The sequence below is a fragment of the Podarcis tiliguerta genome (assembly GCF_965153285.1).
Source record: "Podarcis tiliguerta genome assembly, chromosome: 7".
In the NCBI taxonomy this organism is placed as follows: Eukaryota; Metazoa; Chordata; class Lepidosauria; order Squamata; family Lacertidae; genus Podarcis; species Podarcis tiliguerta.
The window spans coordinates 86,547,260-86,574,239 of record NC_139540.1 but is presented as its reverse complement, the minus strand read 5'-3'; the positions used below and the strand labels follow the sequence as shown (position 1 = coordinate 86,574,239).

The window sequence follows — 26,980 nt, the reverse complement described above, 5'->3', positions numbered from 1 at the left end:
TGTGGTTTCCAAACTGCCTTCCCAGGCAGCCCCAAGTACAGCACATGGTAATGGTCAACCTGTATGCGGTGCAAACATACTATGACCAGATCTGCTTTCTCTAAGATGAGTCATAGTTGGCGCACCAGTCAAAAAGCACAAATGTTGGCCATGGACACTACCTTGACATGCAAAGGCAAGGTACAAAGTACACACCACACCATTCAGAAGAAACAATGTCCCAGCTCACAACAGCTTTCCAAGTGCTCAACTCTACCTCCTCTATCTTGCCTTGAATTAAGTCTCAGTTCATTGGCCACCTGCCAGCCCTTCGCTGCCGCCATACACTGATCACAGGTTTCTACTGCCTGCATGGAGTAGAATGGAAAATGCTGGGTTTTCTTTGTACATTAATGCATTACAGACAGCATCTCCTAGTGGTTTTATATGGATGCTGAAAGTATGAACAACAGCAAAGTGGAACTCCCCAGCACCACCTGCAGAAACCTGCTCTCCAGGTAAGATTACTTAGGTCCAACCCATCTGGGTGGTTCAGAAGGATATCATGGCTGATGGTATTAAAAGCCACTGAGAGGTCCAACAGAACAAAAATGACACAATCCTGCTGTCTATTCCCAGTGTATGTCAGAAAACAAGATGACCAAGGCAGTTTCAGCCCCAAAACTAGGGGATTTAAAAATTCACCCTCAAAGTGAGGAGCGTCTTCTGTGTTGCAGGAAAGGACCATGTCTGCATGTGTTTCCTGTGCTGTGTGTTTCACGCTTTCCTTCTCCACAATAACAAAATATTTCTGCTTCTGATCTTAACCTTGCTTTGCCCTCTCCATGCCTCTCATCATGTGCACACTAAGTCTGGGAAGGGCAGCCCTGAGGAGCAGCCCTGTGTCAGCTCAGCCCTGGGGCTCAGCCCTGAAGAGCAGGTGCATTGCTTGGGTTCCTGTTGACAAATGTGCTCCCACTTACACATGTGCCAAAAATGGCACCGAAAAGGGGTGGGGCAGAAGCAGAATGGGGAAATCCTCACTTACTGCAACAGAACCCTAGTGTAAGTGGTTTCCACAGGGGAGCCAGAGAAAGAATGTAGTTGGTCAAGGGTTGAAAAATACTGGCCTAGGATAATAAGTTTAACATCGCCCTAAGACCACCTCAACAAGCCTGGAAGGAAGATGATGGAGCAGCAAGGTAGATGGCACACCAGCATCTTGGAGTGTCACACTCAAAACTCAGCAGCTGCCAAAGACAGGGCAGCCCATCCTCTTTTGCTGCCTGAGGTGAAATGGGAAGGTGTCACCCTGTGCTCATGCTGTGTGCCACCCCCGCTGAAGCCCCTCTCACAGGAGTTGTGCAGCTCTCACTTCTCTGGCGGTGGCGCATGAGCTCTCGCGGAAGTGCTCCTTGCATTCCTCCACCCATTAGCACCGGCTCCCTGGGGCCCACAACATTCTCCATGAAGGGGCCGGGCAAATTGCGGTGGCGGGCAGCTGGGCGCGTGCATGCGAAATCAGCCTGCCTGGTGGCGTGCACGAGTGACGCCACGGGGCATGTTGATGTCACTCGTGCACGCTACTGAGTGTGCTGACGCACACACCTCGCGATGTGCTGACGCCGCGCGCACAGCCCCCGCAGCATGCATGGCCCCAGCACCCATGGTCACAGGGCCAAGCTAGCGCGCCTGCCTCCACCTGCCTCATGGAGGGACCAGGCCTGGCCAGTATTTAGTTCTATGAATGGGTGATTGAACTTCTGCTGCTGTTTCCCCAGGGCTAATTGGCTACTCTGTTGGGAAGTCTGCCGGGCAAAGCTGGAAAGCGATTAATTTCCCACCCCTCATCTAACCAGGCTTCCATTGCACCTGCCAGGCTGGCATTCTCATCCAAAATGAACTTCAGCTTGACCCACGATCTTTCAGTTTACTGGTCAGCAGCAGGACTTCATTCAAAGATATATCAGAGCATCAGCAGTTATGCAGAAAAACAGAAAGGGCACTATTCCCATCTGAAATTTTTCAAACTACCGTATTTTTCGTCCTATAGAGCGCACCGGCCCATAGGACGCACCTCGTTTTTTGGGGGGGAAATGAATAAAAAAAAATTATTCCTCCCCCCCCCAGCTGCGGCTGCCGCCCCAAGCCTCGCGCACTCGGCGGGTCCTCCCGTCGGGCGCGCAAGGCTTGCGGACACTCGCCCGAAGCACGGGGAGTCCTCCAGAGGGCTCCCCGTGCTTTGGGCGGCAGGGTGCCGCCCCAAGCCTCGCGCGCTCGGCGGGACCTCCCGTCGGGCGCGCAAGGCTTGCAGACACTCGCCCGAAGCACGGGGAGTCCTCCAGAGGGCTCCCCGTGCTTCGGGCGGCAAGCTGCCGCCCCAAGCCTCGCGCGCTCGGTGGGACCTCCCGTCAGGCGCGCAAGGCTTGCGGACACTTGCCGGAAGCACGGGGAGTCCTCCAGAGGGCTCCCCGTGCTTTGGGCGGCAAGCTGCCGCCCCAAGCCTCGCGCGCTCGGTGGGACCTCCCGTCGGGCGCGCAAGGCTTGCGGACACTCGCCCGAAGCACGGGGAGTCCTCCAGAGGGCTCCCCGTGCTTTGGGCGGCAGGGTGCCGCCCCAAGCCTCGTGCGCTCGGCGGGACCTCCCGTCGGGCGCGCAAGGCTTGCGGACACTCGCCCGAAGCACGGGGAGTCCTCCAGAGGGCTCCCCGTGCTTCGGGCGGCAAGCTGCCGCCCCAAGCCTCGCGCGCTCGGTGGGACCTCCCGTCAGGCGCGCAAGGCTTGCGGACACTTGCCGGAAGCACGGGGAGTCCTCCAGAGGGCTCCCCGTGCTTCGGGCGGCAAGCTGCCGCCCCAAGCCTCGCGCGCTCGGTGGGACCTCCCGTCGGGCGCGCAAGGCTTGCGGACACTCGCCCGAAGCACGGGGAGTCCTCCAGAGGGCTCCCCGTGCTTCGGGCGGCAAGCTGCCGCCCCAAGCCTCGCGCGCTCGGTGGGACCTCCCGTCAGGCGCGCAAGGCTTGCGGACACTTGCCGGAAGCACGGGGAGTCCTCCAGAGGGCTCCCCGTGCTTCGGGCGGCAAGCTGCCGCCCCAAGCCTCGCGCGCTCGGTGGGACCTCCCGTCGGGCGCGCAAGGCTTGCGGACACTCGCCCGAAGCACGGGGAGTCCTCCAGAGGGCTCCCCGTGCTTTGGGCGGCAGGGTGCCGCCCCAAGCCTCGTGCGCTCGGCGGGACCTCCCGTCGGGCGCGCAAGGCTTGCGGACACTCGCCCGAAGCACGGGGAGTCCTCCAGAGGGCTCCCCGTGCTTCGGGCGGCAAGCTGCCGCCCCAAGCCTCGCGCGCTCGGTGGGACCTCCCGTCGGGCGCGCAAGGCTTGCGGACACTCGCCCGAAGCACGGGGAGTCCTCCAGAGGGCTCCCCGTGCTTTGGGCGGCAGGGTGCCGCCCCAAGCCTCGTGCGCTCGGCGGGACCTCCCGTCGGGCGCGCAAGGCTTGCGGACACTCGCCCGAAGCACGGGGAGTCCTCCAGAGGGCTCCCCGTGCTTTGGGCAGCAGGGTGCCGCCCCAAGCCTCGCGCGCTCGGTGGGACCTCCCGTCAGGCGCGCAAGGCTTGCCGACACTCGCCCGAAGCACGGGGAGTCCTCCGGAGGGCTCCCCGTGCTTCGGGCGGCAGGCTGCTGCCCGCAAGCCTTGTGAGCCTTGGGAACACCGATGCCTCTCGCTCTCCAGGCTTCAGCGAAAGCCTGCATTCGCCCCATAGGACGCACACACATTTCCCCTTCATTTTTGGAGGGGAAAAAGTGCATCCTATGGGGCGAAAAATACGGTAGTTTGTAAATTATGAGAATCTCAGTTCTTACTGAAAGTAACAGTAGTTTAAACACAAATAATATCTCAGATCTGGTTTAAACAGAAGCATAAATTCTACATACAGAACAATTATTTCCTGTCTAAACCTAATTAGCTGCCCCCTTCACTGCCCTCAATATATTCATGAAATAAAAAGTGCATGCTCTTTTGTAATTTTGGCTGAAATCTCTCAGTAACTAAACCTGAAAGCTAGATTCATTTCTACATTCAGTTCTTAAAGACTCTACATGCTATTAGTTTTAAGTTGGACAACTATGTCCCAGTAACCACTAAATTACTACAAGAGAATATAAAAAGAATGAACACACAAGTTTTGATCACCAGTCACTGTCAATGGAAAACTGCTTTAAATCTTAGCCAAAGTACCAAGTAGTATTTCATAGTTGTAGTACTAAAAACTAGTGAGCATGGTGGGAGACATCACCTTCTTGACCTCTGTAGCAGCACAACCACACCAAAATGCTTGCCATATAATGCTACTAACCTTTGTAAACTGGTGGGTCCATCTTCTAGCACCAGATCTGTTTGCACCATTTCTTGTTTCAGTTCTCCGATTTCTGAAGCGATTGTGTCAATCAGCTAGAGAAAGGGCAAAAACAGTATGACGTCAAACAAGTGGAAGAGGTGTGGCAATAAAATAGTAGGCAAAATGGGTCACTCAAGATTACAACCCGTTTTGCTCCTTTCCATTTTGACTTCCCTTTCCTGAAGGAAAAGAGAGCAGGATAAGGGGGAAACATCATTTAACTCGTGGAGGCTTATAGAATGGTTCAGATTACAACCCAGGAATACAAAACTAAATACATTAACAACAGGTGATAACATTTATTTAAAAGATTTATATGAGGCCTCTCCAGCAAAAAATAATCCATTAAGAGACTTACACAAAACCCCAACAAAATATCATAAAAGCTACGAAAAAGCATTTCCTCAATCATCCTTATAAGAAATGTTAAGCTGGGCACATAGGGAGCAATCCTACAGCAAGATCTGCTGGGATGAGAAGGCAGGATCCAGAGAATCTCCGGCTGAGTTGGGAGGCTTCCAGCACAGCCAGCTTACGCCAGTGTAAGTAGCAATCCTCAGCTCGGCTTGAGGTACACCAATGCATCTCCAGTTGGCTGAGCTGAGCCCAAGCTGGTTTAAGTCCTTAAAGGGGGGCATTCTGGGGGAGGACCAGCAGGAGGGGGGGGGGGTAGGCGTGCTTAGGCTGGATCCTAGCCTGCTCAGCTTGAGCATATGAAGTTAAGCTAGCAAAAAAGGGTGATGTAAATCAAACACTATTTTAAAGGCTTGTTTTCCCTCTGCCAGGCTTTGTCTGGCTTAGCTACCAGTAGCCCAACTGCTGAATAGAGTTTGGATCTTGTGTAACTTTGCAGTGGCTTCACTTAAAGCCACTTGCTTTGTGCCAACTTCCTGAGTATAGGATGGCTCCCTTAATTATTCACTTATGTGAGATGGGAAGGGAGTTTGCTACACCCTCCATATGAAGGGAAAAGACAGCTCTTTCAACATTCTACCAAATTAATGTGAAATACTACTGAAGCAAAGTTATTTGTTTTGCCGGAAAAAACAGTATCTGATTTCCTGCCAGAACAGAGGTTGCCTCACAATGGAAAGGCCAAACTGATTCCACCGTTCAGTCCCTGCTAGGAACATCTAGCGAAATGAGTTGCATCAATAAATAGAACAGAGTTTCTAAGAACCAAACCAGGCCAGACCCTTCCTTTGCCACTTGTTATCTGTTTTTAGAAAATATATGGAAAGTACAGAAAGAACAGATGGAAAGTATCTGAAGTGCTGCTCCACCCTATAAATATCAAGTAATTGTTACACTGATATCTGTAATTTATCGTCTTTCAAGTTCGATTCCATGAAGCCTGCCTGTAGCTCTTTTACTTCTGGCTAGGTTTTATTGTTAACATTTTTGGAAAACTATTACCAAAAATCAAAGGGGGTTTATGTACGCCACAACAGCAGCAAGAATACTCATCGCAAAGCATTGGAAGACACAAGATCTACCCACCCGGGAAGAATGGCAGATGAAGCTGATGGACTACATGGAAATGGCGGAAATGACTGGCAGAATCCGAGACCAGGGAGAAGAGTCGATGGAAGAAGATTGGAAAAAATTTAAAGTATATTTACAGAAATATTGCAAAATTAATGAATGTTAGAGAAATACTGGAATGAAGTTATATGGTTTTAGCAGAAGTGTTATTAAGAATTATATAAAAATTAATTGCTAATGGGCTAAAATGGAAAATTTAAAGTTAAACTGTGTTAAGATAAATTATAGAACAAAAATTGAGAAAGAGGGAAAGGATTTGCTGAACCAGCTAATTTGAACTAGAGTACAAAAAAGGGAGGCGTGAGGAAGTCGAGGAAACAAGCATATGAAAGATAAAGAAATGAAATTTGGATGTGTTTTTAAATGTCTTAGTTTTTTTTTCTTGTTGTTTTGCTGTATTGTTTTTTCTTTCTATTTTTGATGTATTGTTTGTTAATTTTTTATTGTTTTTTTCTTTTCTTTTCATCCTTTTTCTTTTTGTAACTATTAAACATTTAATAAATATTATTTTAAAAAAAATCAAAGGGGGGACGACCAGCTAAGCCTCATTTATAAATTGCTTTCGTGTAGGCCTCACTGTGTTGATGGAGAGCTTTTAAGCTGTGCCACCAACACTGGTGCTCCTTTTCTGTAACAACCACATGCTGTGTGCAACTGTGTGAAGTGAAATTGCAATGCATGAGCTGCTGTGTAAGTGGGAGCTATGAACTATCAGGACACAACTGCAGAATTGTGCAGGTGTTCCAGCTGCAGGAGCCTCAACAACACAAGCAGGCGTGCGCACATTGGAATTTCACTGCGGACAACCGTGCCCAACACACAGCTGTTGCAGAAAGGCACAACAATATCAGGGACAAGGCTAAAAGCACAGGCCTGCTCCCCTGTCAACGCAGCAAGGCCCTAAGAACGAGTAAGGAATGAATTAGCCTTTATTTTAAAAGTTTGAGGTCTTGGTTGATGGTAACCAAAGGGTACTTTTCTATCCATGTTTGTCTTTCTCTTTGTTGTTGTTTAGTTGTGTCCGACTCTTCGTGACCCCATGGACCAGAGCATGCCAGGCATTCCTATCTTCCACTCTTTCTCTTAGCAGGGTCAAATACTATAGTCCACCAACACCTAGAAGGCCACAGGTTCCCTACCTCTACTGTAAACAAAGGTCTATTCTAGTATTTCTCCCTATATACACAAAAATGTCAGGCTGTCATCACGTAGCCCTCATTGGAGAATTTGCAGTGCTGCATGAGACCATCCTGAGTCTGCATGGTCAGGGCAGGAGAACAAAAGAGAAGGCAGGTTTTAAAATTGTGGTTTCAAACAATAGCAGAAGGTTGAATAAAACAAAGATGGAAATATATAGACAAGCTGTGAATGGTTGGCAAGTAACACCAGCAGGGGTGGCATCCTCTGGTTTTTTATATAAAAAATACAAAGTAATTTGCAACATTTAACAGACTTGAAATCTGCTGGTCCACCCCTAGAAAAAAATACCGTAATTCCTCACTATGATGTTCCAATGACTGTATTCTCAGCGCTACATTGGTTAAAATACAAGAGATCCATGTATTAAACAAAAACATAATTCTCTTTCACTAAAAATCCTGGCAATTCATTTAACTGTTGATACGTCTTAAGCACATGCAGGAATTAAATGATATTCTGAAGCAGAAGCAGCAGATTTTGACAAAATATAGTAGTAATAATATAGTAGTAATTTACACAGAACACTAACATTGTATCAGTAATAAAGCCTGGATTATATGTTATTTTGTTGAGAAAACCCTTAATATCCTCTCCATTAGTACTTTCACAATACAACAATCCTTCTGATCTATTACACCACTTCTGCAACTCTGGTTCCTTTGAAAGCTGAACAGGTTTGTTCACAATGGCACATTTGGTGAATATGGGATGGTGCTCACTTTCTGGGATCAAGGGCACAATTTCACTTCTGAGGGATTTCTGTCTAAAACTTCAAACCATTATAGAAGGAATGAGGATGGTTGGGGTGTTATGGAAGGTAGGACACAAACCCCGGGTCAATTTCTAATGTCTTCTGAGACTCTTAGAAAGTGGATTTCAGTCTAACCTAGCAAGGAACAACTTACACAACCCTGAAGACAATGCCTGTTCACCACATCTGCGAAGTTGTGGCCTGGGCTAGTGTTGTTTTGCTGGAGCTTCTAGTGCTCATGTGACCCCTGCTGGACACAAAAGCACACTGTGCTGCAATTTAGCATCACCAATTGATAAAGGCAACACTTTAGCTATACAGGCCTCAAAATGTCTGTTGTTATCATAGTCAGAACACAGGTTCATGTGGGAAGTGAAAGATATTATGTTACAGAAACCCCTGGGGTGCACAGCGGTTCCCATAGATTCACAGTAAATGGAGCCAGGCAGCCCACCATACAAAGATAATTTACTCCCACTGTGAAGTTGCCCCCAGTGCAGTAATTTATTTTATTTTTACCACAGCAGTGAATGGTAATCACTCAGCTAAAAGTACTCAGGGTGTACTTATACTGCTGGAATAGAATAACTTGCCCCCTGCAAGTGTCTGGGGGTGATGGACAGTGTTGCTGCCACTATACTCCACATTGCAGGTTGCCGAGTGTGAGGCAAAGCCTGTATCTTTCAATGGGAGCAACTGAGAATTGAGCAGCCAGCCACATACAATCTGGCTTTTGTTTGGGTGTGATGGAATCGTGGGCTCTTTAAAGAGCGTATCTTTCACAGTTCTGTCCACCAGAGGGATCCACACCACAAGCTCTAAGCATGGATGATACAAGCAGTATTTCATTCTGAGCAGTGCAGAAATGAACGCTATATAAAACATAACTCTAGTATTTTACTTATATCTCCTCTGCTTGTGCATTCACCACCAACCAGAAGTCCATTATGCAGGCATCTGACACACCTCTTTTCAATAAAAAGGTAAAGGACCCCCTAACAGTTAAGTTCAGTTGCAAACAACTCTGGGGTTGCGGTGCTCATCTCGCTTTAAAGGCCGAGGGAGCAGGCGTTTGTCCACAGACACTTTTTCCGGGTCATGTGGCCAACATGACTAAGCCACTTCTGGCGAAACCAGAGCAGCACACGGAAACGCCGTTTACCTTCCCACTGCAGCAGAACCTATTTATCTACTTGCACTTCATGCTTTCGAACTGCTAGGTTGGCAGCAGCTGGGACTGAGAAATGGGAGCTCACCCCGTCACAGGGATTTGAACCGCCGACCTTCCGATCAGCAAGTCCTAGCCATGGGTAGGCAAACTAAGGCCCAGGGGCCAGATCTGGCCCTATCTCCTTCTCAATCCGCCCTGTGGACAGTCCAGGAATCAGTGTGTTTTTACATGAGTAGAATGTGTGCTTTTATTTAAAATGCATCTCTGGGTTATTTGTGGGGCATAGGAATTCATTCATTCCCCCCTGCCCCCCCAAAAATATAGTCCAGCCCCTCACAAGGTCTGAGGGACATTGGACCGGCCCCCTGCTGAAAAAGTTTGCTGACAAAAAGTTTGCTGAAAAGGTTTGCTCTGTGGTAGCTCATACAAAACATTCCACTGCAAATACAGTCATTAAGAGTGGAACCACATATTGTTCTCCTACGAGGTTACAAAGCATACTGTACAGTGGTACCTCTGGATGCGAACGGGATTTGTTCCGGGGCCCTGTTCGCATCTAGAAGCAAACGTAACTAGCGTTGGCACGTCTGCGCACGCACGTGTTGCTTTTCGCCACTTCTGCCCATGCGCGTGACGTCATTTTGAGCGTCTGCACATGCGGCGAAACCCAGAAGTAATGCACTCCATTACTTCTGGGTTGCCGCGGAGGGCAACTTGAATGCGCTCAACCTGAAGTGCATTCAACCCGAGGTATGACTGTATTTCCATTTATCCAAATAATAATGGCTTCCCCCTTTTTCTTTTCACGGTGAGCAGCCAAGCTGAAAACACCAGAACTGATTCAAGCTTCAAATCCTCTGTGGGAAACAGAGTAAATTGATAAGGCAATGACAGCAAAAAGAGTGCCAGACTCCACAACTGGGTGATACCTTTATTGGGACCAACCCAAAAGTCACAGAAGCATGGGGCAAGGTGTTACACAAAGAAGGGGGTGAGAACAAACAAAGTTCAAAAATTAGGCTGATGTTACAGAATGAGATCAGCAAAATCATTCCATATCAAGTGATCCAAATTTTTTACGTTGTGTCATTCAATTTTCTTAATATTTTGAATGCTTGTTAAATGAGCAAAACTATGGTAAGTTTAAATCTAAATTTTTAATTTTTTATCTCATCCCCATTTGTGAGTTATGAAGGTTTGAATTTTGTTTAAAATATTACAAATTTGGCCTTACCAGACTATACAAAAACCTTAAAAGCTCAGCCCAGGATTGAGATACATCAAAACTAAAAACACCAATCTCTTCAGAACTTCATGGGTTTTAATATGGTATGTCTTATGGACTTACTTTAAATTTTAAGTTACAAAACTGAATTTTTTAAAAAAGTGATTAGAAGAATTAATATGATTAAAATTTTCAAAAAAATGGTAGTGGTTATTTAATATTTCTAAGAGCTACCTGCAAAATTTCATTTTGGGATTTCAATGGGATCACATTATTTATATTGTACAGACATGTCTTCCTTACTGGGTTCTATTTAGGATAAATGGGTCTTCTTGGAGTAAAATATAACAGAATAAAAAAGACTGCTAACTATAATATCATTTGCTGCAGGCATTTCTTTAGAAAGTTATTCAGTTAAACGGTATCTGAAAAGCTAGTCAGGCTTTTCTTTAAAAAATGTGTTCCAAAGCAGAGTGATAGCATGCTGTTGCATGACAGAAATGACGCTTTGAAAGAATTCTTGTTAGTACTTCATTTCATGAACATTACAACTAAATGCATTTGTTGCAAATGAGCATTTGTTGCAATATACATAACTTTTTCCCCTTGGGTGGGTGGGGTGGGGGTGGGGCTGCTACCACATACTCTTAAAATTTTTAATGGGCCTGATATTCTGCTCCATGACATCTCTACTGAAACAGAGCACCCCTACAGTACAGCTTGCCCATTTTATGCCCCTGTTGAGAGTGGGACAATGACAGGAAGCAGGCCCAGATATAGCCTGGAAACATCATTGTTTTACAGTCTGCTTCCACCCACTCCCACCCCTGAATGTCTGGACAGCTCAGCGCCACTTGCCAAGCACAGAAACTGGCTTCAATTTCTACAGAACGATTCCATAGCTGAAGTGCATTTGAAGGACCGGACCATAAGCAAAAGTTTTCAGTTTCATTATTTTAAGTGGTAAACTGCTGAAGTCATCTTCCTCAGGATAAATCATGCCACTGCTGGCTGTTCATATACAGTCTCAAAGTAAAATGACAAATGCCCGAAATCAAGGAAGTTTTCAGCAGAAACTGAAAGCTTTCCAGCAATCTATTAATCATCCTTGAGCTTTAAACTTCAGCTTTCATGTGTACATGCCTGCATTCTAAACTAATAGTTGCTGAGACCAGTGTGCATTTGCCTATATAAAAATCACAGAATTGTTTAACAGACACTGGAATATCTAGATTCTAGCTAAATTGAAAATAGCAGCATGTTTACAAATGAGCACATAGCTGGATCTCTTATCAAATGGCCACAGCGTCAGATTCAAATACAGCACATAGCATTGTTTATTCTATTCTGTTAAGATTACAAAAGTCTAGAACTGCAGAAATACAAATTTAAATGGTTCAAAAGCCAGGTTTTCTTACTGTAGCTTTGTCTAAATACTGAGTTTGGAAAGCAATTAGCAGTTAACAGATAAGTACCTTACATGTCAAAGAAAAAAATGTCTCCCTACTCAAAACAAAGTAACAACTTTTCAGTTACCTTAAAAAAACTTCCTCTCTCGTCAAGACCCTGCGCTTCCATGGCCAAAGTTGACATTTTCTCTGGGAAAGCTTCACCGAACTCCTCCTAGAAACAGAGACATATTTAATGGTTAGTCCAGTCAGTAGGAAATTCCTTTCTAAGCCACAGGAACAGTCACAACAGTTTTGCCAAGATCTTTTCCCGTCAACAACACAGTGCCATTTATTTCCTACCAGAGCCTTTAATATTATCCTTTTGGTCTATTATTTCCTGTAGACTGCACTTTAAAGACAGTGCTGCTGGCATTTCCCCCTCTTCATACATCCCACAAGTTGCTTATGGTGATTTTAACCAACTTATTATGATTATTATTTTAACTGCAATGGCATAAATGGCTTTGTTTGCTTGACCTCAGTCAAAAGTGCACATTGAGCAAATAGTAGCCCCCCCCCTAATCCTCCATAGAAGATTAGGGGCCACAGGTGGTGCTGTGGTCTAAACCACCAAGCCTCTTGGACTTGCCAATCAGAAGGTCAGTGGTTCAAATCCGCATGATAGGGTGAGCTCCCGTTGTTTTGTCCCAGCTCCTGCCAACCTAGCAGTTTGAAAGCATACCAGCACGAGTAGATAAATAGGTACTGCTGCAGCAGGAAGCTAAACAGCATTTCTCTGTGCTCTGTGCTCTGGCTTCTGTCACAGTGTTCCGTTGTGCCAGAAGCGGTTTAGCTATGCTGGCCACATGACAAACGTCAGCTCCCTCAGCCTGAAGCGAGATTAGCGTCATACCCCATAGTCCAATTTGACTGGACTTAACCGTCCAGGGGTCCTTTACCTTTACCGTATAAGATTATAAGATTACAGATCTAACATTAAGAGAGACTGCTGCATGATGGGGACACAAAGTTATTTGAGGAGTTACATTTATATACCACCTTTATCTTCCCTGGATCTCAAAGTGGTGCACATGGTTCTCCTCCTCCCCATTTTGTACTCACAACAACCCTGTGAATTAGGTTAGGCTAAGAGATGGTGACTGGGCCAAGGTCGCCCAGGGAGCTTCATGGCTGAGTGGGGATTATGTTGTAAAACGCCCTGTGATCTTCAGATGAAGGGCAATATATATATATTTAATAAATAATAATAATGATGATAAATAATAGATTGGGCCAATAGCCCATCTATTCCAGCACCCTAATCTCACAATGGCCAACCAGATGATTGTGGGAAACCTGCAATCCGGGTTCAAGCACAAGAGCCCTTTTCCCTCCTGTGACTCCCAGCACTTGGCTTTCAGAAGCCTTACTGCCCCAACTGTGGAGACAGAGCATAGCCACCATGGCTCCATGAATTTCCTCCAAGAATTTGTCTAACTCTCTTTTGAAGCCACCTACGTTGGTGGCCATCACCGCCTCCTGTGGGAGAGTCCCATAGTTTAATTATGTGCTGCATGAAAGGGCCAAAGGAACATTTGTTCCAACAAGGTACAACAACAGAACACACATATTATCTCATTTTCTGGGCCAAGACTCAGTACTTAGCCACTAACGCTTGGGGCTTCAGAACATGTACGGGGTGTTTCCGCTTCAATTATTGCGTCAGTCACAGCCATCATCCACATATCGAAGTCACAGAGCCAAGACACAGACTATAGTGACAGACTCAACCCTCACTTTTTCTGCCAGTTTAAAAAGCTACATGTGGATGGTCATGCCATGATGAATAAGAATAATAGATCTGGAATAAGAATAATAGATCTCAAAATATCATTTAATCCAACCCATCAATGCATGAAAAACCCTACCATTACAACATTCCTGATAGGTGGCCTTGCAAGCAGATGGTCGGTGGTTCGAATCCGCATGACAGGGTGAGCTCCCGTTGTTTAGTCCCAGCTCCTGCTAACACAGCAGTTTGAAAGCATACCGGCATGTCCAGGCAGGGCCAGCAGAGGCTCCTGCCTGAATACTGGAGAGCTGCTGCCGGTCAGTGTAGACCAGGGGTCAGCAAACTATTTCAGCAGGGGGCCGGTCCACTGTCCCTCAGACCTTGTGGGGGGCCGGACTATATTTTGAAAACAAATAATGAATGAATTCCTATGCCCCACAAATAACCCAGATGCATTTTAAATAAATGTACACATTCTACTCATGTAAAAACACGCTGATTCCCGGACTGTCCGCAGGCCAGATTTAGAAGGCGATTGGCCAGATGTTGCCCCTGGGCCTTAGTTTGCCTACACATGGTGTAGACAATCCTGGGCTTGATGGGCCAATGGTCTCACTTGGTTTAAGGCATCTTCCAATATTCCTATGTGTGGTGTTCTTCCTAATGTTCAGTCAAAATCCCCTTTCTCATAATTTGGACTTGGGTCCTATCTACTGCAGCAGTCTTCGAGATATATTTAAGAATCTACCCCATCATCCCTGATCATTGGTCATGGTGGCTGGGGTTGGTGGGACATGCAATGGGTTGTGGAACAGCATTCCTGTCAAAGCATGGCAGGTGGCCACTATCTGCACTTTTTGGAAACAATTAACAATTTTGTTCCAACAGGCTTTCACAGAGGGAGAGGGATAAATGGGTCTTTGCCAGAAGATGGCACCGGGTCAAGTCTCCACTGAATCTCTGCTGAGTGAGTAGGAGCTCTATTTATCAAATTACTCCAATAAAAAAGGCTCAACCCTTGAAAATAAGCGCCAGCTCCTGTTAGAAAAGGACTTCGGGAGCTGCTGGGCTGATAATCTAATCTCCCCCTCCTTTTGAAGCTATTTAAAACAACAAGAACTCCTCCCAAGCAAAGCCCTCAAAATCGTGGGCCAGAAAAAGCAGCTTCAATTATTTCTGAGTCCGAGCATGGTACTCACAAGACAGTGCTACAAAGAACTGGGAATTTCCCCCACACAATCCACTATAACTCCCCCAAAGAAAAAGCAGGTCAAAATTTCATCCTACTTTCAGCCTAAGGAAAACGAAGCAAACAATCCAGGAAACCTCCATTCTCATGAGTGGTCTATTGACCACACCTGGACTGGGAGGGAGGCAAAAACTAACAACAGAAGGGAAGGGATAGATCTAGCAACTGAATTAAAACAAGCCACAAAAGCCAAAGAGGGTCCTGAAATATATCTGGAACAGGAACTATTCCTGAAAAACACAGAAACCAGGATAAACCCTCACTATCAGGAGAGAAATTAAGGTGCTCCCCCTCAGTTGTTGGCTGAGACAGACAAACAACTAAACAGTCCAAGGTTACAGAACCCGGACAACGACATTTTTTACCTGTCAGGGATGAGCTGCTCAAAAACTATTCTATACAGTTAAGTAAAGAACTGGAGCCAATTAAAAATTTCCTTTCGGAAAGTTTGTGCCTGCTTACCACCCTAACTGAATTAATTAAGAGACAAGAAGCCTCCTTCCTTCACATAACAACTAACAATATGACCAATGGAAATGAAACCCAACTGGGCCTTGATTACAAAAAACCCAAACAGAATCCAACCAGCCCAGGAGGAGGGAGGGTCCCCTCATTTTGCACTGAGAAAAAACTCAATGCAAAAAAAGAAAAAGCCTAAAAATATCAAACTGGGAAGCCGAAAGGGAAAGCCGCTCTGTCGGACTAAAAAAATGAATTTCCAAGAGAATCCCACGATAAAGAACTCGGTTTCTACACCACAAAAGAAAACCACAAACTCAGGTTCTTCAATAAAGCATCCCGAGGACAAGCCCCAAGCCACAGCAGAACATACGTCGCCCTCCAGCGGGGTTGCGGGAAAACGAAAGGAAATCTCGGTTCCCAAGCAACCAACCCTTATCAAGACGTCTCAAGGAAATCTTGTTCATTCTAACCTAACTAAAAAGGCTCACGACAAAACAGCACAGACTCAATGGAACTTAACCTTCAACAATCATAAACGTGTCTTCTCAATCTTTCCCTCTTATAGAGGCCTCCCAACGGAGGAGAGTAAACATTCTTGAGAAAATCGATTTAGTCACCAGGGGCCTTGTGACAGCAGAAAATATTATTAATGTAAAATTAATGTAATAAAAACAAAAGCAAAACAAAACTATAACAGCAATTGCTGTTTTGTGCATTTAACTATCTTCAGAATGCATTGACTTGAGACTGTTGTTTTGAAGGTGATTAATAAATCAATTATATTATTATGATTATCATTACTTCTCATGATCTGGATACTTCTGTTGACACAACTGAGAAGTTTGTTTAGCTGCCACATTACACTGCTGAAATGGGCTGCATTGGTTGTCTACTAAAACCCTTTTCAACATATACTGCTGTTGTCAAGCAAAGTGTTGCACATTGTGTATTTGTGCATTTACCTAAATTTACCTCAACAAAACTCTTTACATTTATAACCACTGAGTTGCTCTATTTCTTCGTCTGTATGCCAATGTCTGGCAATGATCACTACAAGCTCTACGTGAGCCACACCTGGATGTAACTTTCATAGTTATAGGTAACACAGTTTGGCAATTCTAGTGAGATTTTTTTTTAACAGTTATATTCATTTTAAACACAAAATACACAAAACACAAACAATAAACACAAACAAATCCATACCCTCTCCAACATTTCTCAGATGAAAATAGGGATGTCCCATTCCATAATGATAGTTTTACTATTTATACCCCACAAATTGATTACTTGTTTACTTTCGAAATAATATTCCCATGATGCAGCTTCCACAATTACACCCTAATATATTTTTACTGAATTTGCAATATACAAATTACTATTATTTTATGACACTCCCCTGCCATTTATTTTAAAAATCTTAAGAGCTGTTCTATACATACATACATACATACATACATAAAACTTGTGGAATCTAGATGGTTGGGATATGTGCTTCAAAATGCAGCAGTGGGAGTCATATTTTAAAATGGATAAAACTGAAATTAAACAGGATGGTAATGCTGTTAAGGAGTGGCTGTAGTACCGTTCGGAGCTTAAGAGTACCTCCAAGATCCAGAACTGCTTCTTAAAAGGCAGGTTGGCGTTTATAGCAAGAGTGCCTTTTTCCTAATCTTAATAGTTAGGTTGCTGCTTCTACATGTGCCAGTATTTCCCATGCTGATTTATGGTTCTGAACACTTTCCTGGTAGAGCAAAAAACTTTCTTCCAATATAAATGTACTGGTCTATTTAAATTTTAATATTTTATATCTAGCCCACAAATTTGAGGGTTGTTAAAAATAGCACATCTTTATCTAGGCCTTGGCAAACTTCCCTTCTTTTGACATTATTTCCTTTTCCACAGTCGGCTGAGAGCCTAGTCCTTGGAGTCCACTGATACAGTGACACACAGGATTACATTGACATTCAGGAGCCAAAATACAGGAACTGTCTATGGTGCCAGTACTTGACAGATCTCTTAATTCAAATGTTGCATTGTTAGTCCAGCTGTAACTGCAAACAAAGTACGGGATTTGGAGGAGGAGGAGGAGGGAGGGGGGAGTCCCAACTTCCGTAAACCGTCAGAAAGAGATTCTGTTCATTCTTACAGGGTGAAAGAGAACAGGACGTACAGACTCGCTACAGGCAAAGTGCAACACAGAGAAACAGAGCACAAATTTGATGTTTTCATGGGTTTATCTGTATGTTTACTCCTTCATTTGATAAATGGAGTACATCAGCTCCTGGTCAAAAAGCATGGTACTTAAGGCCTCTTCGACAGGCCTTTCACCATCTTTTCTTACCCACCTGGGGTATGATTCTGCCCTCAAAACTGTGAAACAGAGGTTATGGGGTATTGCCTGTAGTGATTTACGATACCGCTCACATGTGAAATGTGGCCCATCTGTGTCAGGAATCTAATAGCTACAAGGTTTTTTGTTATCTCCCTACCTTAAGAATTTGACCGTATCTAACTACTGTTGTCTGTTTCCTAAAGCCAGATTAAATGTTTTCCATTCTGAAGTGCTGAGAAGATTCGCTGGTGTCACATACCAAGACAGGCTGTGCCCATTCGCCCAAGATGTTTTATTGCATTGTAATCTGTATAAACAGGTTAGAAAGCATCTAATCAATCCAATACTAATGAAACAACCTAAAACTGATGACTTATTTTATGTCACGGTTCTCCTTGAGGATAAGTTTAATACTATTACATTGGCTGCAGCAAAATTCCTCTCGGAGGCAGTGAGAATCAGAAATCAATATTTACAGGCTAAAGCTCCTCTGTTGGCTAGTAAGGCTGATCTTACACCTTAATAACTGATGATATTTACTATTGTTGTACTGTGCTGTAAACCACTGAGCCTTGGGCTTGCCAATCGGAAGGTCGGCAATTCGAATCCCCATGACAGGGTGAGCTCTCATTGCTCGGTCCCTGCTCCTGCTAACCTAGCAGTTCAAAAGCACACCAGTACAAGTAGATAAATAGGTACTGCTCCAGCAGGAGGGTAAACGGCATTTCCGTGTGCTGCTCTGATTTCGCCAGAAACGGCTTAGTCATGCTGGCCACATGACCTGGAAAAACTGTCTGCAGACAAATGTTGGCTCCTTTGGCCAGTAAAGCGAGATGACGGCCGCAACTCCAGAGTCATTCATGACTGGACTTAACTGTCAGGAGTCCTTTACCTTTACTGTGCATTTTGGGTCTACGGACCTCAATAAAGCTGTATGTGGATTATAAAAGGCAAGCGTTTCTAACCTGACAGGTAGGAAGATAGTATTTGTTTAAATCTATAGATTATAACAAAGCATAAAAGTTAATTTTTTTATCAAAACAGATATAAAGTAAAAACGCAGTAATAGAAATGAATTAAAGTGAGTGCTTGAAGTGGGGTGGGATGTTTTTCCACTTGCAGATATCTTTTACTGCTTCTTTTCAAGTAGTCAAAGGGTGCCTCCACGCTGTCACTATTTTGCAGGAGGAATTAAAGTGCTCTTATCATCCTAGCACAACAAAGCCACTTTATAAAAAATGGACTTTTGTGGCTTGGAAAGTAACAGGGAAATGCTTTGAAAAGTAGGATGAATAAATGATTAGCAGGAAGATGTATAAACACCCCATAAGCAAATTAGGATAAATGCAAGGCAAATATTCATTGTCATATTAACCACCCCATGAATAAATCAGGACAAATGCTCATCAAGACTAGATATAATATAACCTCCAAATAAGATTTGTCTAAGCAATTCAACATAGAGGAAGCCAAAACCGACTCTGGCCTAACCATCCCACTTTCACTTTTCTCCAGTTTTGGGACCACCCTACTTCCTTTTTTGCCTATTTCAGGCCCTGATTAAAGTCAATTAAAAAGGCAAATTTTTAATTGCCTGGCGTGCTCTGGTCCATGGGGTCACAAAGAGTCGGACACGAATAAGCGACTAAACAACAACAAAAATGGCAAATTGGCTCAAATTTAATGGGGTGGAAGTATGGAGAGTTCCAGCCCCTTCCCCATGCCAGTGTCCAACAACAAAGAGCAACCAAGATGAAAACAAGCTCATAAAACATCGGTTGTCTGATCATCGCAGTTAGAAATTCTATGTGGATTTCCAGATATTGCTTTTATTCAGTTTGACTTCAGTGAGCTGTGTATACAAATAGTTACAGGATCTGCCCTTTAAATAGTTCAGCAATGTGAACAAAGAAACTGAAAGTCTACTCATTGTACAAACAAAAATAAGTGAGGGGCCCTCAATCTTGAGATCACCATGGAGAAAGCCACCTGTGAGCACCTTTTATAGACAAGCCTAACCACCTCCAACTCAGGACAGGATCTTACAAACTATTCAGATTGCTAATACAGTAGTGTAGTCTGCAAACCAGTGTGACTTTAAACTTTACTCCAGTTTTATTGCTTACAGATTCCTAACCTCTTCTTCCAGTTCTAAATATTTCTAAAAATGTAATTTAACAATTGCTTATATATATATATATATATATATATATATGTATATATGTATATATGTATGTATATATATATCACTACCAAGATGCACATTCAACTACAGTCATTTTAAGATTGTACATTACTCTCAAAAGCAGCCCTAACAAGGCTTGGACTGCATTTTGAGATCTGCCCTAGTGCAATTATTTGGCTCTCTGAAACTTTGCCCCTTATCTAACATGGCAAGTGTTATTCATTAACAGAGTAGACCTAAGCAGGAGGAAACCAGGAAACCAGGAAAAAGTAGATGAGAAAACTTCAAGGCAGAGTGCAAAGGTGCTGAACCTGGGGATAGCAGAAGTCATGAAAGATAAAACGTTATCAACAGAAATACCAGAGGATCAACTTTCACTCTCTAGGAATCTGCGTCTAAAGTAAAAGATGAGGAAGAGGGAACATTAGTACTACTGGTATTTGAGATTTCACTGCTTTGAAAGTACTGTATTTCACACAGGATTGGTATTTAACCAGAGATTCACAAATTATGGCTTAGCATAATAATCACTCATCCCCCTTCCCAAGCCCTCTGCACATGCCTCAGAACTTGAGGGAGGTGGGGCCCTCTCCTATCATACTGCACTTTGAAACCACACCACAGAAGCACAATGTAAGAAACCACAGCTTACCATCCACAACTGGAAGAAGAGGAATGCACATGGCGCACTGGGCTTTGGATGCTGCAGAAACACTTCTGGCTTTGAAAAGTTCTGCAGAGCAACCTAAAAAATTCATTGAGTGGCATTCATTTAACTGAGAGTAGACCTACTAAAACTTAATAAAATTAATAGACCTAACTTAGCCATGCTGATTAACTTCAATGGGTCTACTCTGTAAAACATAGCTGACTTCCATTCAGTGTCAGTTTAGGAAGAGTAAAAGAAAAGTGGTTTCACATGTTGCACTGAATACAGGCACTCCAAAATCCACATGAAAGACTCTCCTTCCACCACAGGACCCAATGGCAGTCTCGATTATTGGATATTTGTGTTTCCCTGTGAGGGTTCTTCTTCAGAGACACCAGCCATTTCAGCACATGGCCAATGGGAAAAGCTGGACTATGTCACTTAACTGGGAGCAAAGCAGGACAGGGGGGGGGGAAGGGGGCCCTTACGATCTGACCACTCCATCATGCAAATATATTTGACATACAGTAAGCCCTCAATTTACGTTGGGGTAAAACTGTTGAAGCCTCTCTGCACGCTTTTTGAATAACAGTCTGTAAATATCAAATAAGGCAGCGTCAGCAATCATGATCACTGGTGGGGCGGAGGGGGGGGGAATGCAAACTTGTGAGCCAATGTTGATTCCTATGACTGCAACATCCTTACCAGTGATTCTAATTACTGCAGAGTAATTCTGTTAAAATTACAACCAATGACTCATTTTTCATTTTCATATATAGTTAACATGTTCTATATCATGTTAAATGTGATGACTCAGTTCATCACAAACACTCTTTTCCAACAACACAAGGGACGACTCTACACATGGACATCACCAGATGGGCAGCATCGAAATCAGATTGATTATATTCTCTGCAGCCAAAGATGGAGAAGCTCTATACAGTCAGCAAAAACAAGACCTGGAGCTGACTGTGGCTCAGATCATCAGCTTCTTATAGCAAAATTCAAGCTTAAACTGAAGAAAGTAGGAAAAACCACTGGGCCGGTAAGATACAATCTAAACCAAATCCCTTATGAATACACAGTGGAAGTGAGGAACAGGTTTAAGGATTTAGAATTGCTGGACAGAGTGCCTGAAGAACTATGGATGGAGGCTCGTAACATTATACAGGAGGCAGCAACGAAAACCATCCCAATGAAAAGGAAATGCAAGAAAGCAAAGTGGCTGTCCAATGAGGCCTTACAAATAGCAGACGAGAGAAGGCAAGCAAAATGCGAGGGAGATAGAGAAAGATACAGGAAATTGAATGCAGAATTCCAAAAAATAGCAAGGAGAGACAAGAAGGCCTTCTTAAATGAGCAATGCAAAGAAATAGAGAAAAACAACAGAATGGGAAGAACCAGAGATCTGTTCAAGAAAATTGGAGATATGAAAGGAAGATTTCGTTCAAAGATTACCATAATAAAGGACAAAAGTGGTAAGGACCTAACAGAAGCAGAAGACATCAAGAAGAGGTGGCAAGAATACACAGAGGAATTATACCAGAAAGATATGAATGTCTCGTACACCCCAGGTAGTGTGGTTGCTGACCTTGAGCCAGACATCCTGGAGAGTGAAGTCAAATGGGCCTTAGAAAGCATTGCAAATAACAAGGCCAGTGGAAGTGATGGTATTCCAGCTGAACTATTTAAAATTTTAAAAGATGATGCTGTTAAGGTGCTACACTCAATATGCCAGCAAGTTTGGAAAACTCAGCAGTGGCCAGAAGATTGGAGAAGGTCAGTCTACATCCCAATCCCAAAGAAGGGCAGTGCTAAAGAATGCTCCAACTACCACACAATTGCACTCATTTCACACGCTAGCAAGGTTATGCTTAAAATTCTTCAAGGAAGGCTCAAGCAGTATGTGGACCGAGAACTCCCAGAAGTGCAAGCTGGATTTAGAAGAGGCAGGGGAACCAGAGACCAAATTGCAAACATGCGCTGGATTATGGAGAAAGCTAGAGAGTTCCAGAAAGACATCTACTTCTGCTTCATTGACTATGCAAAAGCCTTTGACTGTGTCGATCACAGCAAACTATGGCAAGTTCTTAAAGAAATGGGTGTGCCTGATCACCTCATCTGTCTCCTGAGAAATCTCTATGTGGGACAAGAAGCTACAGTTAGAACTGGATATGGAACAACTGATTGGTTCAAAATTCGGAAAGGAGTACGACAAGGCTGTATTTTGTCTCCCTGCTTATTTAACTTATATGCAGAATTCATCATGGGAAAGGCTCGGCTGGATGAATCCCTAGCCGGAATTAAGATTGCTGGAAGAAATATCAACAACCTCAGATATGCAGATGACACAACCTTGATGGCAGAAAGTGAGGAGGAATTAAAAAACCTTTTATTGAGGGTGAAAGAGGAGAGCGCAAAATATGGTCTGAAGCTCAACATCAAAAAAACGAAGATCATGGCCACTGGTCCCATCACCTCCTGGCAAATAGAAGGGGAGGAAATGGAGGAAGTGAGAGATTTTACTTTCTTGGGCTCCATGATCACTGCAGATGGTGACAGCAGCCACGAAATTAAGAGACGCCTGCTTCTTGGGAGGAAAGCAATGGCAAACCTAGATAGCATTTTAAAAAGTAGAGACATCACCTTGCCAACAAAGGTCCGTATAGTAAAAGCTATGGTTTTCCCAGTAGTGATGTATGGAAGTGAGAGCTGGACCATAAAGAAGGCTGATCGCCGAAGAATTGACGCTTTTGAATTATGGTGCTGGAGGAGACTCTTGAGAGTCCCATGGACTGCAAGAAGATCAAACGCATCCATTCTTAAGGAAATCAGCCCTGAGTGCTCACTGGAAGGACAGATCGTGAAGCTGAGGCCCCAATACTTTGGCCACCTCATGAGAAGAGAAGACTCACTGGAAAAGACCCTGATGTTGGGAAAGATGGAGGGCACAAGGAGAAGGGGACGACAGAGGACGAGATGGTTAGACAGTGTTCTCAAAGCTACAAACATGAATCTGACCAAACTGCGGGTGGCAGTGGAAGACAGGAGTGCCTGGCGTGCTCTGGTCCAGGGGGTCACGAAGAGTCGGACACGACTGAACGACTAAACAACAACAACAACAACATATCATGTTAAAGGTAATTAAACTTTGGAAATGATATTAGTGTGAAAGAACCTTGGAAACTGACTTTAATGAGTCTGAATTCCAGTTATCACTAACAACATGTTGTGTATGGCTCAGCTCATCAAGACTTCTGACACTCTCTCACACACAACTTTGCATGAAGTCAGTGGTGTTCATTTCTATGAGCAAAGCAAACAAATTTACTTCACATACTATATAAGAATTCCTGATGGGTTTAGTAATTTTCTGCAATGAAAAGACACTTGCTCAAGACTGGATTGCTTTCTACTCTTTTCCAAAACTTGATGCAGCTTATGAATAAACCGCTACTCAGTGGACCTGCTGCATATTTTCTCTCTCTCACATAATCTGTGACAAAGTCCAAACTGGTACACTTGTCCTTTGCTGAAAGCTTAACCAGTTACAGAACAGTGGTGCTTGTGCGCTCTCCAAATCTTAAAAGGATCACAAAGTTCTTGGAAGAGAGCCAGCCCATCCAAAATTTTTGGACCATTGTTTGGAATTTGGGTCAGTAACAGGGCTATAAAAGAAAAGCAAAAACCTACAGCTGTCTATAAAGTTTATGCTGTCTTCTGTGAACTGGGAATATTTTTCTGCCCATTCAAAAAACAGCCTCTCTTTCTGGACAGATCAGACAAAACTGGAGTGTAGCAAGAGACATGAAATGACTAGCAGTGAGCAGACTAAGTGTGATTTTCCTACTTTTAACCTACTTCTAAAAGTCACAGAATCACAGAATTGCAGAGTTGGTGTTTAACTGAATGTTTTCAGATTTTTAGTTCTGACTGAGTGAATGCAACCAGTAATTCAATAAGTTCACTAGCAGAACCATACGTTTCTAAGGTAGAAAACAAATTATTTTAAATCTCATATATAAAAATGCCACTTGAACCAGTCAATACTCTAAAATAAGCGCCTTTCTAACTCTGCTTTGGGGGGGTATTGAGTTCTTGAAAAGTTTTCCAAGTGTTCCTCAATAACTAACTCTATAATGGATCTGTAAAGGAGAAGCTTCTCAGAAAGACAGATTGCCTGCAACCTCCCTTGCAAAGTGCATCAGCAGAGAAATGCTGAAGATGTTCTATGGCAGTGGTGTCCAAACTTTTTTCAAAGAGGGCCAGATTTGATGAAGTGAAGGGCCGTGAGGGCTGACTAAAGGGCCAACCAAAGTTGTTGAGCTCTCTTTAGGATTGAAGTTGTTGAGGTTTTTTTAGGATTTTACCCTAGGAAATAAATTACCACAGGGGCTGGATTAAACCGACTGGCAGGCCAGATTAGGCCCCAAAACGGATCTTGCACATGCCTGTTCTATGGAGTACGTTGATACTTATGAATCATGTGCATGCCACAATCCCCTGCAATGGCAACTGCACAAAGATTCCTTTGCAGGTAAATTCTTGTGGGAAATGTTCCAAAAGATTGGAAAGCTTGATAATATATTCGTAAGAGGAGCCTCAGACTCATGAAAATGACTGAGTCATTTTCGGGGGGGGGGGGACATGTCTTATGGCTGTCTCATGCTTTTGTATGAGTTCTCAGTATTTCCCTGTCTACAAAGAGTAAGCCTGCCACCACTTCATATTATTTTGTTATAGCAGCCTCTCACATTGTGTCACTATGCCATGGAAAACTGCAGAAAGGTTGTGTCAATACAATCAAGTTATTCTTAGGTTTCAAAACCGTATTTTAAACTGTTTGACCCTCATACATTTGAAGAGAATCCATGGAGTATTAGGGGAGCGGTAGTACAGTCTGTCCACCTTTAGTTCTCACGCTGCACCTGTGGCTCCTAGAAGCTATCAGCATTCCAGGAAATGGATTTGACTGACCAGCTAAACCAGGTGAAGGTAACCAATGGGTCTCAAACCCTCAGTGAGTTAGGGACTTCCCCTGCATGCAATGACAGGCTCCGGCGGATTGAGTGGACGAGACCAATAGTGGGTTCATTGGTTAAGAAGGTGGCTTCTACATACGCTATAGAGGGAAATGAGGAGCAGGTGGGGCTTGTCAACATGGGAAGATAGCCCACCTAGGAGTAGGAAAACTCTGATCCTAACCCGCCACTGCCTTGTGGGATTTCTTCAGGAAAAGAAAAGGCTAAGGAATAAACTCTACACAAATCCAGAGTGGAGTCCTTAAAACAGTTGGATGGCGCCTCTTTCCAACAACTCCTGCAGCCAAACATATTGCTCTGCCTCACTTTGGACCACACTAGCACGGCCGAGGGGGATGTCTTGTTGTCTGGGCAGCCCAGGACTTCCATTTACATACTGCCCAGGCTTGTGCCCCAGGGAGGTCACTCCATTGTCTCTCAAGGCAGATGGATAACAACAACAACAATCACCATGTTAATGCGACTGCTCTAAAAAACTAGAGCAGTTCAAATTTTCATTTACCAATTTGACATTGTGGAAATACACAGGTCAAGAATAGATTTACAAGAAAAGCAACAGAAAAAGAAGAGTGAAACAGCCTGGCTTTCTGGTAAACACTGAGAGCCATTGTCACCCAGAAAAATTCTCTTATGGGACTCTGTGGTGAAAACCCTATTAAAATGCTGCACTGGGAGTTAGCAGAGCTGCATCGTTTCAATTTTTCACTAGATGAGCCTTCCTCAAATGTTTTGAAATGTAATGTCCACCAGTCCCACCTAGTACAGCCTAGATAGCTGACATCTGTCATCTGAAACACCTAGAGAGTACCAGGTTCAGGAAGGTTGCACTAGGTATGCCAATAGGATAGTGGTGGCATGTGATTCTCGTCTTCCTCTCTCTCCACTCCTCCCGATGGGGAAACAACTCTTGCATGTCTCTTCCACATGCCAAGGTCTTACCATGTGCAATGTTCACATGCCACTTTCAACTCTCCCAAGGCCTGCATGGCACTTCAAAAGACCACTGGAGAAACATTAAACATTGCTGCTTATCACACAGATGTCCCATATAGAGATGGATTTTGAGTAGCAGCCACACATGGGGCCTTCCAAATAAATACGGTAATAAATAATAAAACCCATTGGTAAGACAGAAACAAAACAGAAACTTTGCTATGCTATGCACATTCTGTACCATATAATCTGAGTACTTTCAATAATTGTTTTATTGCATTTTGCCCCCATGTTAGATAAACACTAATAAAGTTATTACTCATACAGATATACCTTGGAAGTCAAACGGAATCCATTCCGGAAGTCCGTTTGACTTCCAAAACGCCTGACTTCCAAGGCCTTGATCAAAAATCCTGCAGAAAATGTTTGGTCCAAAGTCTAATCAGCAAACAAGCATTTTTATGTTGACAGAACAAAAATTCATTTTTAGGCTTCTTTAGCTCTTTCTATGCTGATTTTTCCAAAAAGGACTACCACAAAACTCCCCCCTGCTTTTTTCCACCTTCAATACATCCTTAAATCACAATTACAAACAAATGTGAAATTTGCATTTATTATTACAGCTAGTTCAAATATTTAACATTGATTCTAATGCATACTGTCAGAGCTGGCTCCTGGTCCC

At 43.9% G+C, this 26,980-nt stretch overlaps 1 protein-coding gene across 5 annotated transcripts in view; it reads right to left on the bottom strand.

The window, feature by feature from the left end:
- Positions 1-26,980, bottom strand: part of RIN2 (Ras and Rab interactor 2) — a 73,809-nt gene that overhangs the window by 43,771 nt on the left and 3,058 nt on the right. For 4 of the 5 annotated variants that reach the window (XM_083448620.1, XM_083448622.1, XM_083448621.1 and 1 more), the window contains exons 2-3: positions 11,800-11,886; positions 4,330-4,424 (exon numbers count right to left, since the gene is read on the bottom strand). In XM_083448620.1, coding sequence (XP_083304746.1) covers positions 4,330-4,424; positions 11,800-11,856 — 152 coding nt within the window. In that variant the 5' untranslated portion in view covers positions 11,857-11,886. Of the gene's footprint in view, positions 1-4,329; positions 4,425-11,799; positions 11,887-20,326; positions 20,415-26,980 lie in introns of those variants that run through there. The other variant, XM_083448618.1, reaches the window with a different exon arrangement.